Source organism: Lontra canadensis, unplaced genomic scaffold (genome assembly GCF_010015895.1).
Source record: "Lontra canadensis isolate GAN:19392208 unplaced genomic scaffold, GSC_riverotter_1.0 scaffold167, whole genome shotgun sequence".
Lineage (NCBI taxonomy): Eukaryota > Metazoa > Chordata > Mammalia > Carnivora > Mustelidae > Lontra > Lontra canadensis.
In genome coordinates this window covers 591,107-605,504 of record NW_022631161.1, presented here as the reverse complement: position 1 = coordinate 605,504, position 14,398 = coordinate 591,107, and the positions used below count along the sequence as shown (strand labels likewise).

At 35.3% G+C, this 14,398-nt stretch overlaps 1 protein-coding gene across 2 annotated transcripts in view; it reads left to right on the top strand.

The window, feature by feature from the left end:
• DTWD2 (DTW domain containing 2) overlaps positions 1-14,398 on the top strand; it is a 100,489-nt gene that overhangs the window by 15,150 nt on the left and 70,941 nt on the right. For both annotated transcript variants that reach the window (XM_032845609.1, XM_032845608.1), the window contains exons 2-3: positions 6,966-7,056; positions 13,231-13,325. In XM_032845609.1, the coding sequence (XP_032701500.1) occupies positions 6,966-7,056; positions 13,231-13,325 (186 nt within the window). The remainder of the gene's footprint in view (positions 1-6,965; positions 7,057-13,230; positions 13,326-14,398) is intronic.

Below are 14,398 nucleotides of genomic sequence, written 5' to 3'. Positions count from 1 at the left end.
AGTGGGTTAAGCCACTGCCTTCGGCTCAGGTCATGGTCTCAGGGTCCTGGGATCGAGCCCCACATCGGGCTCTCTGCTCCGCAGGGAGCCTGCTTCCCCCTCACTCTCTGCCTGCTCCTCTGCCTACTTGTGATCTCTCACTCTCTCTGTGTCAAATAAATAAATAAAATATTAAAAAAAATAAAAATAGTAATTCTTGTAAACCTACTCACTAATTTTTAAAGTTTGGCTGTGTGAGATTTTCTTGATTAAAATCAGTACTATGAGAAAAATAGCTTTCAGTGAATATAAGAGTTTAATTAAACTTCTGGAAGGTGTTTTTTGTAAGTCCTAGCATCTCTACTTCTATCATATATAATTTTATTTGCCTACAGCCTGTCAGAGATAGCATGCCCAGAGTGACAGATTACTCTCGTATTACAGCATTCACCGAGGATGCCAGTAAGTCTTAGTCTGACAGGAAACCTACATATTTATTCCTACATCCTTAACGAGAAAAGAAGAAAAAGGTTATTTGATTACATTTTCTCAGGGAAATTATTTGAAAATTCCATTTATATTTTAAGAATGTAATTAACCTTAATTGGGTTGCATAGATTTTATTTATTTATTTTTTTGGGGGGTTGTATAGATTTCAGAGAAGATAAATCCCAATGATGGAAAACAGTATTTATAGTACATTTGCAATGCATTGTAAATTTTTCTCTCTTCTACTCTTACAAAGCATTGCAAAGATAGAAGGGAGAAAAATCTCAACTCTTACTTAGGTCGTTCTATTATAAATTAGCTGAAAACTACTAGGCTTCAATGATTATATTTTTATAACCTTTGCCTCCAAATCAGGAGTTACTCCCCAGAACCTACATGAAAACCTGTGATGTGCTCAAGATCACATAGCAAGATAATGAATGACCTTGTCAGTGACATGTCTTCATAGTTATTCCCTATACCTGTACCCAACTGACCAGTTGATAGTTCTTCAGATATTAATATTTGTTCTTCAGAGCTACATAAATTCTAGAAGTAGCTTGGCTTTTATTTATTTATTTTTTTTTTAAGATTTTACCTAAAGTAATCTCTCTACCCAATGTGGGGCTTGAACTCATAACCCAGAGATAGAGTTGCATGCTTTACTGACTGAGTCAGACAGGTGCCCCTTGATTTTTTTCTTTTTTCTTCTTTTTTTTTTTTTTAAGATTTCATTTATTTGTTTATTTGGCGGAGAGAGCGAGAGAGAGAGTGAGAGAGAGCACAGGAGTGGTAGGGAGGGGCAGAGGGAGAGGGAGAAGCAGACTCCCTGCTGAGCAGGGAGTCTAAGGACACTGGGGCTCATCCCAGAACCCTGAGATCATGACCTGAGCTAAAGGCAGATGCTTAACCAGCTGAGCCAACCAGGAGCCCCAGGCACCCCATGATTTTTATTTCAAAATGAATGTTTACTATTATAAATAATCAGTTTTGATGTGTAGTTATTTGGTATCTATTTTCCTGTCGACCACAGTAGTTCATGGGAAGCAAGGAACTTCTAAATTCTTTCTGGCACAGACAGAACAAATAAGCTCCATGAGGGCAGGAATTTTTGTCTGTTTCATTGTCCCAAGCGCCTAATGTCTGGCACATAGTTAGTGTACAGTAAACATTTGAATACAGATTTGTTGAATTTATAAATTATTTAATCCATTATCAATTTAAAATATTTAAAGCTTCTGGAGTTAAATTTGGTTGTAGGGAGACTTTGTTGTTCTTTGGAAAGGGTTTTAGAAGGAGGAGAACAGGTACTCTGCTACCTACCCAGTAGTTTGGTAAAGATGATTTAACACTTGGACAGCGAGGCACCAGTGCAGTGTTGGAGACCATGACGAAAGAGGAGATTATGAGCCAAATGGCTGTTAAAGTAACAAATAAGCACACATGTATATTGTAAAGTAACTCACTAAACATAAAGTTGATCAATTGGAATGCAAAGTGTTTTAAAGAACTGTACTTTTATTAGTTTGAGCTAATTGGAATTAGAATTAGGTTAATAAAGGGGACATGCTTTAAAATAAATAGGTAATGATGTTTTATGAGCCTGTCAAAGTAGAAGCCAAAACAATTAGTTTTAGCTTAAATCATAGTTATGGTATGTACACATAAAATGTTCTTTTCTTTTTTTTAAGTAATTATTTTCTTCAGTAAATATTTTTGCTGCTTATGTGCTACCGCTTACCAGAATGATCACAAATTACAGCGAAGGGAGATATGAGATTCTGAATTTCATTTATAATATAAACTAGTCGTTCAAGTACTAGAGAAGAAATGAAGGAGAGATCAATATTTGATATGTTAAAAAGTGAAGGTATAGGATAAGAAATTGTGTGGGAGGAGGAAGGCATCCCCGAGGTAGAGACAAGAGGGAATGCAAAGTTTGCTTCCTGTATTCAGCAGTCTTTACTGATAGCTTACTGTGCTGGGTGCTGCTGTGAAAATTGAAAAGGCCAAGTCTTTGCCCTCCTGCAGCTTCCATTGTAGGAAAGGAAGGCCGCCTTCAGATAACATAATGCCGATAGTACCAGAACACCTCTCTCTTACTGATTAGGTTGAACATTCTTTTCTACTGCATTTTTACATTTTTAAAAGTAACAGCTGTATTAAGATATGATTCACATACCATGACATTCATTCTTTTGAGGTATACAAGTCAGAGGTTTTTGTTACATTAGCTGAGTCGTGCAGACATCACCAGTATCACAAAGATTTTAGCAGGGTTCTCTTTGAAGGTCTCTTTTCCAGATCTTTCTCTCAAGCTGACATCTTCTTTTAGTATCACATCCTGCTTGTTAGGCTCCACTAATTACCAGCTGATTGTCCTATTCTTTCTTTTTTTTTTTTTTAAGATTTTATTTATTTATTTGATGGAGATCACAAGTAGGCAGAGAGGCAGGCAGAGAGAGAGGGGGAAGCAGGCTCCCTGCTGAGCAGAGAGCCTGACGCAGGGCTCCATCCCAGGACCCTGAGATCACGACCTGAGCCAAAGGCAGAGGCTCAACCCACTGAGCCGCCCAAGTGCCCCTGTCCTATTATTTCTATACAGTACCCTAGCCTATACATTTCTCAACAGTCTGATCCAATTACATTCAGGCAGGGATGGTTTTTGAGGTCACCCTTTGAGGTTTGCTCTGACGGTGGCTGTTCTCCTCTTAGCTCTTTTCCTTGGTTCTTTTTGCTGATCTAGCTGGTTTATCATATAGCTTGCTGGTCTTCATTATCGGAGGAGTTATTATCGGGGTGCCTGGGCGGCTCAGTCGGTTAGGTGTCTGCCTTCAGTCAGGCCATGATCCCAGGGATCAAGCCCTGGGATCGAGCCCCACATTGGACTCCCTTCTCAGCGGGAAGCGTGCTTCTCCCTCTCTGCCAGCTACTCCTCCTGCTGTGCTCTCTCTCTCTCTCTCTCTCCCCCTCTCTCTGTTGCAAATAAATAAATAAAATCTTTTTTAAAAGGGGGCAGAGTTGTTATCTTTGAGAGCACCCTTAAACTTGAACCTGCTCATGCTCTGTTTCAAATGAATTGGGTTCCTTTGGGAAGAGCTTCAGAGCTCTCTTTTCTTAGAGTCTGCCTCCCTTGGGCAAACTCTCCTAGCTACTGTTCTGGGCACAGAGCTGAGCACTAGCTTCTGGCATGCTGCTTCTGGTGTAGAACTTCTGTCCCATGAACAATCTAGGTTGACCACTCTTGGAGCTCCAGTGTCGCCAGCCAGCCTCCTGCATGGTGGTTAAACTTCTGTTTTATAGCTGGAGGCTGTGTGGAGGAAGGCCACTGCTGTTCTCTGGGCCACCCTCACCAGGAATATAGCCTCCTCTGCTTGGAGTTGGAGGGGATGAGAAATGCTGGTGGCCTGCCTTTTTTGTGACATATGGGCTAAGCCTTATTAAGAGCTGAGAGGGAGCTCTGTTCTCTTGGCCACACCTACCTGGAGGGGAGTTTGTCGACTTGAGCCCGGGCAAGGTAGGAAATTGGTTATGGCTCTGATGCCAACAAACTGTACCAATACCAAGTTTTAGTAGATTTTCTTGAATAATGTTTCTTCCTTTGAATATATCCCTAGGACAGTTTCCAGAGACTTTCAGTGATTTTTTTGTTTGTTTTAAACTTTTAATTTTCATTCTAGTTAGCTAACATTGAGTATTCTATTAGTTTCAGGTGTTTGATACAGTGATTCAAGAATTCCATATATCACCTGGTCTTGTCATGCTTATCATAAGTGTCCTCTTTCATCCCCATCACCTATTTCCCCCATTCCCCCTACTCCACTCCTCTCTGGCAACCATTTGTCTTCTATAGTTAAGTCTGTTTCCTGGTTTGCCTCCCTCTCTCTTTTTCCCGCCTTTATTTTGTTTCTTAAATTCCACATAATAGTGAAATCACATGGTATTTTTCTTTCTCTGACTGACCTACTTTCTTTAGCATTATACTCTCTCGCTCCATCCGTGTTGTAGCAAATGGCAAGATTTCATTCTTTCTACTGCTGAGTAACATTCCGTTGTATATTCATACCACCTCTTCTTTATGCACTCACCAGTCCATGGACACTTGGGCCGCTTTCATAATTTGGCTATTGTAAATGATGCTGCTACAAACATGCGGGTGAGTGTATCCCTACGAAGTAGGTTTTTTTGTATTCCTTGGATAAATACCTAGTAGTGCGATTGGTGGGTCATAGGGTGCTTCTATTTTTCAGTGATTGTTTTTTAAAAATGCTTTTGTCAGCTTTGCTTATTTCACTGGACTTTGGGTTTGTGAAGCACTTTCCCTTCATCCTAGAAGTGGAACTCTCCAAACTACTTAATTCTAAATCTTCCTAAAGTTCAAAGATGTGTTCCCAGGAAGGAAACTATGATTCTGGGTAATTGCAATTTATTAGTTTTTTCTTTTTTGAGTAACAGTTTGGGTCAGACATGAAAACCAGAGCTACCAAAATCTGAGCAGTTCTTTGCACTATCTCAAGTATCATACTGAGGACTTTTGTACTCACTATATAGGTGAGGAACTAAAGATGTTATTTTCAGGGTTTTTTTTACCTAGTGGTTTTCTGCCTGCAGAAATCTGCAGTGTCTACATGGCTTGTTTACTTGATTGGATTTTGCAGTTCTTTGACTTTTCTGATATGTGGATGTTTCCTTCATGGGATAGTTGATATTTTTTGCATTCTTTCATAGCCTGTCATACAGCTTACAGACATTTAAGGTAATATCCATTCTTAATATATATATTTTAAAGTTTATTTATGTAATCTTTACACCCAACGTGAGGCTTGAACTCATGACTCTGAGATCAAGAGCTGCATGCTTTACTGACTGAGCCAGCCAGGTGCCCTGGTGATACTCATTTTAATTCTGAATTTTTAAATTGGCTTCATCTGTTATTAAATTACATTTTATAAGAAAAGTTTAATGACATCTGATTGTGCATTTCAGTCATATGGGGTTTCAAATACAAAATCCAAATCTTTGTACTTCATCTTCTTCATCTTTATACTCAGTGAGTTATCTTTTTTTTCTAATTGCAGCCCTTGATCTCTTTGTCAGTATACATAGTTCCATCAACCACTCTCTGCTCCTCTCTGTATTTACTTGTGTTTAGTCTTCTCGTGACCCCTGAAAGATGCTCTTCATTTCTCTTAATCTGCTTGCATTCCTGAATCGGAATCCATTGTACGGCAGAGTAATCATACTGAATCATTTCAGACGTCAATGGGAAGGGAGCATGTTGGTTTTCCTTGGGGTAACCATCTATTCTAGGTTCAGTGGTGGAAAGGGGAGATGGGATCATCTTGTATGGTATATTTCTATTCTAAGATATCATTTAGATAATTTCTTCAGCAGGAACATAGGTTTGACAGTTTCTTACAGAATGAGGTGGTAGATACAGTTGAACCAATTTACTCCCACTCTGTGGTTTATTAATGTAATAATTTCTTACCTTGGGGTATAACTCTACATAAGTTAAACTGAGAAAGGAATTGATAGCAGTCAGTTTTGTAGTAGTAACAGTATGCTGTTGGGAATTCCCTTTAATACAACATTCATTTGTGTGCTGTTGTAATGGGAGGTAACGTCTGCCTGTAATAGTGATCTGTCATGAAAATTTACTCCCATGATGTCTGGCTGCTTGATGAATTTCATATTACAAACACATATCAAATATGGGATTCAATGGTAGAAGATTCTTGTATATTTCTCTAATACATTTGGAAGGACACACAAGGAACTGGTCATTGGTTGCCGCTAGGGAAGAGAATCCCCTAGTTTGGAGGACTGAGGTGGAAATACATACTTTATTCCATTTGAATTTTGTAATGTCATTAAGTGTTACTGAAACAATAGTAAAGCACTAAGAAGTAAGTAAAACAAAAACAAATAATAGGGAAAATAAATGGATAAGACATTCTGTAGATATAATTTCTGCTAAATATAATCTGGTGGCCCATTAGGGTTTCTTTTTATGTTGGTAAGCTCTTTGTGTTGATTAATTGGCAAGTTTGATTAGAACTCTCTTCTAGGTGGTAATTATATTCTTATATTTTATCATCATTTTATTCCTTCTGATATCAGATGATTTAGAAGAGTTGCCAGGTTTCTCTTTGATATTGGATCTATTCTTGATTTGGAATGCCAGTTAGTAGAAGTGTTGCTTCAAGAATAAAAAGACCATGATGAGTATTCTTCACTTATGATAACTAAGACAGGATTTTTTGAGGTACTTTGATTTATATAGATGGTGCAGAATTTACTTGAATCTTTTTCCAAATTCACATTTCTAAAGTCTAATTGATTAAATTCATTCTTGGTGTTTCATTTAAAAGAATGCAGCTTTAGCAAATCTCTTTACATAAAGAAGAGGGATTATGTTCAAGTTTTAGGTTATTGTTTTATCACTGTATTTTAAACATTTACAGGTTTTCTTTTTTTTTTTTCCTGCCCTGTAGCCGGCCTCAGAAAGTATGTTTATGTCCATTTCTACCATTGCATCCTCTGCACATCTCTACTCATTTATACATAATTCAGCATCCAGCAGAGGTAAGATTTGTAAAATATATAATTTCAAATAGAATATTAGTATGTAAGAGGAAACACACTGATGAACATATTTATACCTTCCAGCTCTTTAACATTTCTGAAAATAAATTGATGATAAATGCTTTGTCTTTGAGAAAAAGTTTCTTTTATATATTATAGTGTCATGTCATATGCTTTAGAGACCTAAAAACTGTTATCTCATAAAACCGTATTATTTCATAAAAATGGTAATTGAATAGTATAGAAATTTAGAACACCAATGATTCTGTGTGAAGAAAAAATGAAATTTTGTGAGTGAAGAACTAAGAAAATCATTGCTTTTTAAATTTTAATCATAGCTTGTATTTCTTAATGTTTCTTGTTAAAGTAGAAATGCCAGTATTTTAGTATTATGAAATGAATGTATAAAATAAAATTTTATTCCTGTAATGAGTAGAGCAGATATGTATATATTAAGTATATATGTTGTAGATGAGGATTTTTTAATTAGTACTTTCCTGTATAGGTGAAAATTGTTCATGTACTGGTGTGTATGTATGTTTGTAATTCATGATTAACTGCAGTAATGAAAGAAGGGAGGGAAGGATTTCATTGAGAACCATAAATGATAATCATTATAAAACTACTTGATGCATGGTACAGAATGGGTTTAGATTAACTGAAGTTAAAATTCTTCTAGCATTTGGGAACTCAGGATATAATCTACTGAGTCAGACTTTTGGAGAAGGAATAATTTTTTTCTTAAATTTCTGAAGCTTTTGCCACTTTGAAATCCTTAATAAGGATTTGAAAGGTATCAGTCTGTCTTCTTCCTTTTCCAAATGATGAAACACTTATTCTTTTACTGCAAATTGTCGAATATTCCATTTGTTGGGCAGCGTTTGTTTTTTTTTTTTTTTTTTTTTTTTTTTTTTAGTGTTACATCATGCTTTTGTCAGGATTTGAACAATTGAACAATTTGGTCACTAGCATTATTTTGCTGTATTTAAATTTGCAACGCTCTGCAGCTCAGAGTTGTAAAAAATGATAGTTTATGGACCATAATAGTTTTGGATAAAACTCGACTTTTGATGATGATGAATGTTTTTTTCATTTTGCAGTATATGTGTGGCAACATCTTTGTGAATATGTCTCCTCAAGCAAGGGAAACAAAAGCAAAAAAATAGTGTAATAGTGGTTATTATTTTGTGGTTCCAGACATAAGATAGTATTTAAAATACAGGTTTTTTAAAAATTTGTGGCAATTTTAATGTTTTCAAGGGCCTCTACATTGGTAGTAGAGAAGTAAAACTGTCATTATTTGAGGTGACATGGAATTACATAAAACCTTAAATGCCTCTACCAAAAACTATAAGAACCAATAATAGAATTCAGTAAAGTTGCATGATACAAAAATAAAATACAGAAATCTGTTGTGTTTTTATACCCTAACAATGAAGTAGCAGAGGAGAAATTAAGAAAACAATCTCAGTTACAGTTACACCATAAAGAGTAAAATACCTAGTAACAAATTTAACCAAAGAAGTGAAAGACCTCTAGTATGAAAACTATAAGACATTGATGAAAGAAATTGATGGTACAAATAGAAAGATATACCATGCTCATGGATTGGAAGATTTAATGTTATTAAAATATGTATATTTGCTCAAGGCGTTCTACCAATTCAGTGCAATACCCTTTAAAATACCACTAGCATTTTTCACAGAACTAGAGCAAGTAATCCCAATATTTGTATGTTACCACCAAAGACACTGAATAGATAAAGCACTCTTGAGAAAGAAGAGCAAAAATAGAGGTATCACAATCTCACATTTCAAGATATACTTCAAAGCTGTAGTAATCAAAACAGTATTATGGTACTGGCACAGGAGTAGACATATAGATCAATAGAACAGGATAGAGAGCCCAGAAGGAAACCTATACTTATATTAATTAATTAATTTACAAACAAAGGAGGCAAGAATATACAACCGGGAAAAGAAGGTCTCTTCTGTAAATGGTGCTGGGAAAACTGGTCACCTACATTCAGAATAGTGGAATTGGACCACTTGTTTATACTATACACAGAATAAACCCAAAATGGATTAAAGTCCTAAAAGTGATATCTGAAACCACAAAGCTCCTAAAAGAACAGATAGGCAGTAAGGTCTTGGGCACTGGCCTTAGCAACGTCTTTATGAATATGTCTCCTCAAGCAAGGGAAACAAAAGCAAAAAATAGTGTAATAGTGTTGTTAGTACACCAAAATTAAAGACTTCTGTACAGTGAGAGAAACCATCAATAAAATGAAAATGCAATCTATGGAATAGGAGAAGGTATTTGTAAATGATAGATCTTATTGTTGGTTAATAAGGTTAATATGCAAAATATATAAGGAACTTACACAAGTCAACATCAAAAAACAAATAATCCAGTTGAAAATGGTCATAAGACCTGAAAGAAGACATACAGATGACCAACAGACATGAAAAGATGCTCAATGTCAGTTATCATCAGGAAAATGCAAATCAAAGCCACAATGAAATATCTCCTCCTCAAGCCTGTCAGAATGACAAGTATCAAGAAGACAAGAAATAGCAAGTGGAGAAGATGGCACCCTTGTGTACTTTTGGTGGGAATGTAAACTGGTATAACCACTATGGAAAATTATGGAGTGTCCTCAAAAAATTAAAAATAGAAATACCATTTCACCATTAATTCCATCAGAGGGTATTTACCCACAGAAAATGGAAACACTAATTTGAAAAGATACATGCATCACTATGTTTATTGCAGCATTATTTACAATAGCCAAGATATGGAAGCAGCCTAAGTGTCCATCGATAGATGAATGGATAAAGAAGAGGTGGTACACACACACACACACACACACACACACACACACGAGTATTACTCAGCCATAAAAAGAATGAGATCTTGTCATTTGTACAACATGGGTGGACCTGGAGAGTGTATTATGCTAAGTGTAATAAGGCAGAGAGAGAAGGACAAATACCATATGATTTCACTTATACGTTGAATCTGAAAAACAAAACAAATGAGCAAATAAAAAAAAAAAAAACGGAAACATACTTATAAATACAGAGAACAAACTGGTGGTTGCCAGAGGAGAAGGTGGTAGGGGGATGGGTGAAACAGCTAAAGAGGGTTAGGAGGTACACATTTCCAGTTGTAAAGTAAATAAGTCATGGGGATAAAAAGTACAGCATTGGGAATATAGTTATTAATATTGTAATAATGTGTGATGACAGAAGGTTACATACTTACTGTGGTGAGCATTGTGTAATATATAGAATTGTCAAATCATTATGTTCTTTACCTGAAACTAATAAAATATTGTATGTCAGCTATACATAATAAATATTATGTATAAATATAATATAATAATAAAATTCAATAATTAAGATTAAATTAATAATAATTTTATTTATTAAATTCAGTAATAAAAATTAGTAAAAGGTAAAAAATGTAGGTGTTTTCGTTGATTTTTGGCAGTTTTAATGCTTTCAGATATCTTATTCATTCGTTTTTCCTCTCCTTTGCTTCCTTTCTTTCTTCCTTTTTTTCATGATTAGTTCACAGTGTAGGTGATCCCTCTATAACTGTGTGTGCTACAGATGTCTTTTATACAAGTATCTACAACTATATCCATACTGTTTTTCCTTGTCATCCAAGGAGCTTTCCAGTTTTAATTTAACTCAATAATACTGGCCTTCCTTGTGCTTAATCTCAGCACATTTTTTTTTTTTAAATGAGCATTCTAATTTGACCACTCCCCCTAAAAAGTGATAGAAATCCATTTAGATAGGCTTTAGGAGGAGGCTTTGGGAAAAGAAGATTTGATGGAATAGATGATAAGGAGGTGATATGATGGAGCATTTCAAAGAGTACTTATATGTATGGAGAAAAGTAAGAATAAAATGTAATGGTTATCTCAAAAGTGTGAAAAATATCTATAAGGAAGAAATGTTCTGTGACACGATGTGGCCTTCATTTGTGTATAGCGTTTATGTAGCCATAGTGATGTAAGCACTATTTATTGACTTAACTAAAAATATGAGAATATGTGATGTTAGGGCATGATGGAAGAAAGGTAAATCCCTATTTATTATAAGAGGTTGTGCTTATACAGTGCCTTTAGTTAAGAATAAGGGCTCAGGAGCCAGACTGCTTGAATGTAAAGCCTTAATAGCTCTGTAAACTGTAACCCTAGGCAAGTTAATTAACTTCTCTGTGCTTTAGTTTCACCATTAGGAAAATGGACATGATAAAAGATATACTTCTTTACTGGTTTATTGCGAGCGGTAAATGAATCAGTTTGTCTATCCATCTCTCTATAATGTACTTAGAATTATGTATATTAGAGTCAGCTATGATGATGATGATAATAAATGGTGGTTTGTAAATAATACTTAAAATTGATAGTAAGACACACATGTTTTATACAAATATGGAGATAACTACTAGAAGAAATAGTTGAGAGAGTTAAAGTGATTGCCTTTGGGAAGTGGTAGTGGGGAGTATATCTGGGAACATTATAAATCTTTTGACACTGCACTATTTAATTCTATATATATATGTATGCTGGTAGAAGTTTGGAGCGTGGTTTAAGTGGTATGTGTCATAGTCTCATAGTGACAGTAAGGAGGGAAGAAAATAATAGGACATATTGGAGACTGTCCCAGACCTCTCCTCTTACCTCTCATCCCATTCTCCATAGGAGCTGCTCCACATCGGTTTCATTCTCCTCACAGCTCTAGCTTGCTACATGTTCTTTTTAGTTGCAAATCCCAACAAATCTGACTCTCCTCTTTTGTTTTCCAAGTTTTAGGTAGATTAATTTAACTACTCTTGGCATCTCTAGATTTACTTTTTCATATTATTTTAATGAGCACTTCAGAAACCTAGGACAAAAAAGATTAATGCAAAAATGTCCCTGAAGGATGTATTTGTGTGTGTGTTGAATACTGTTACTACCATAATTTTTGTTTCTGTTATAAACATAAGTAATGTAATTATAAACTTATTTTGGGTTACTTCAGTAAATTCGTATGAAACATCACCCTTTTGTGTGTTAATATGCTTTGTGTATTAATGTGCCATAATGGTCACATTATTTGCTGTGAGGATATATATAAACAGTGTTACATAAACTGATAAAGGTAACAGGGGTCTGTCTGTATGTAGGTGAACTGCTCAGAGAGGGCTCCTGGCACTTATTACATCAGGCTTAAAATTTCCAGTCGGGCCAGTGGAGACGAGCCAGACAGTGACTGATCACTATAGACTAAAACAACCAAGAAGAGGCAGGCTCAGGCAAACCAGCACATCAGCTGGGTACACTAGGATAAAGGATAGAATTCTTGGGACAGGAAAGGTGGTTTTTAGTGTTGAAAGCTAGGATGTTGGAAAAAAACACTGATGATAGTTAATGGAATTTACAGGAATGGTCACCAGATTTCTCTGCTCTAAGGTTATTTTATTTTCCCCCTTTCTATAACCTTTATTGTTTGGACATAGCCTGTAAATCCAACCCACATTAAGGTGAGTAGGAGACATTAGGTTCCACCTCCTGGAGTAGGGAGTACTTATGTTTACTACTTGGAATTCTTCTGCAAGGAATTTTATCTCTTCTCTCCTTTTTATTTTTTTATTTTGGGTCATAATCCAGGTACTTTGCTATTTACTTTGTTATTCAAATTGTACCATTTTGGTCATTGGGAACTCTTTAAGATTGGCTTCTGTGTCAGTTTGATGGGCCCCATGACTTTTTCTTTTTCAGCACTTCCTTCTTTTCTGGACATAAAGATGTAGGCAGTTATCTTCAAGTTGATGTACTATAAAATGTAATTATTACTGAAATATAATTTGTCAGAATAAATGATTCAGTTTAGTTAAATGCAGATTTCATTTTTCATAATCTTAACTATTATTTAAATTAATGTAATCTTATTTGATTAGTAAATCTCTAAACACACCCAAGTGAAATAAAAATGTGTACTTATGTTTAATATTGATAAATCAGAGAAACTGTGGCTCTTTTTATTAAACTGTGATTTGTAATAAAAGTCTTGTGGAAGTTATATATCATGTAATGAATCATGTTCATCATGAGTTTTAAAAGTGTGTTTGTCTAAGTGAAAATCTATGTCTTAATTAATTTTGTAATTAAAGGAAAGCAAGGTGTTGCGGACAGTTCCCCTATTAGCAGCATGCCTCCCCCAGGACAAGTGTAAAGTCAAGATTGGTCGTCGCTTCAGTGAAGAAAGGTAAATTACCTTTTAGGGAAATTGAGAATAAGTCATAGCTACACAGATCTTTAAAAAGTGGTGTCTTTCACCTTATCCATCAGACCCAGAGCATGGTACATTGGAAGAGGTAAAAAAAAATTAAGTTCTGCCTTCTTCTTCAAAATAATACAGGACAAATCAAAACATGAACAAAAACACCCTCAGAAAACACAGGCCAAAATGTAATAAACAGAGGAATTATCTCAATTCTACAAGAATATATGTTGAGCCTAAAAGGCATATATATGTACTGTTTATTTCATTTTAGAGGATTTGTATTAGATTTAGTTGTGTTTTTTCTTCTTTCTTTTCTTAAATTAACAATTATATATGATATACATTTATGTAAATGAACACATATTTATCCAATTCTAGCCCATTAAGGCTTTCCTAAGGCATGATGACTAGTACTGTATTTAGTATTCTTGTTATAGGCACATCACATTTAAAAAAATTTTTTTAAAAGATTTTATGTATTTATTTGACAGAAAGAGAGAGCACAAGCAGGGGGAGTGGCAGGCATTTCCAGGAGAAATAGACTCCCCGCTGAGCAGGGAGCCCAATATGGGACTTGATCCCAGGACCCTGGGATCATGACCTGAGCTGAAGGCAGACATTTAACCAACTCAGCCACCCAGGCTTCCCAGATCATATCTTTTTTAAAGGATGCCTTCTCTTGTCATGTTTAAAATAACTCTTTGATTGAGGCCCAGTATTTTTAGGGGCAGCAGCCCATTAGTTTGTAAGTTCACTCAAGGTTCTATAATGTTCTTGGATCTTACTTCACATACAATGTTCTTGGATCTTATTATATAACCCATTATCATAAATTTATATTAAATACTATGTATATATTTAAATTTTTCTGCAAATCTTTTATCTTTGAAGCATATTTTTTTTTGCTTTTCTGCCCATTCACAAAGCCTTCACTAATTATTTTGATCCTACCTGCACAGTTAAGTATATTTTTAGATGCAAAATTTAATTTCTTTTGAAAATACAGGAATTTGTTTTTCAGTCCACTTATGAAAATGCTAAGTAAGGCTAGTACT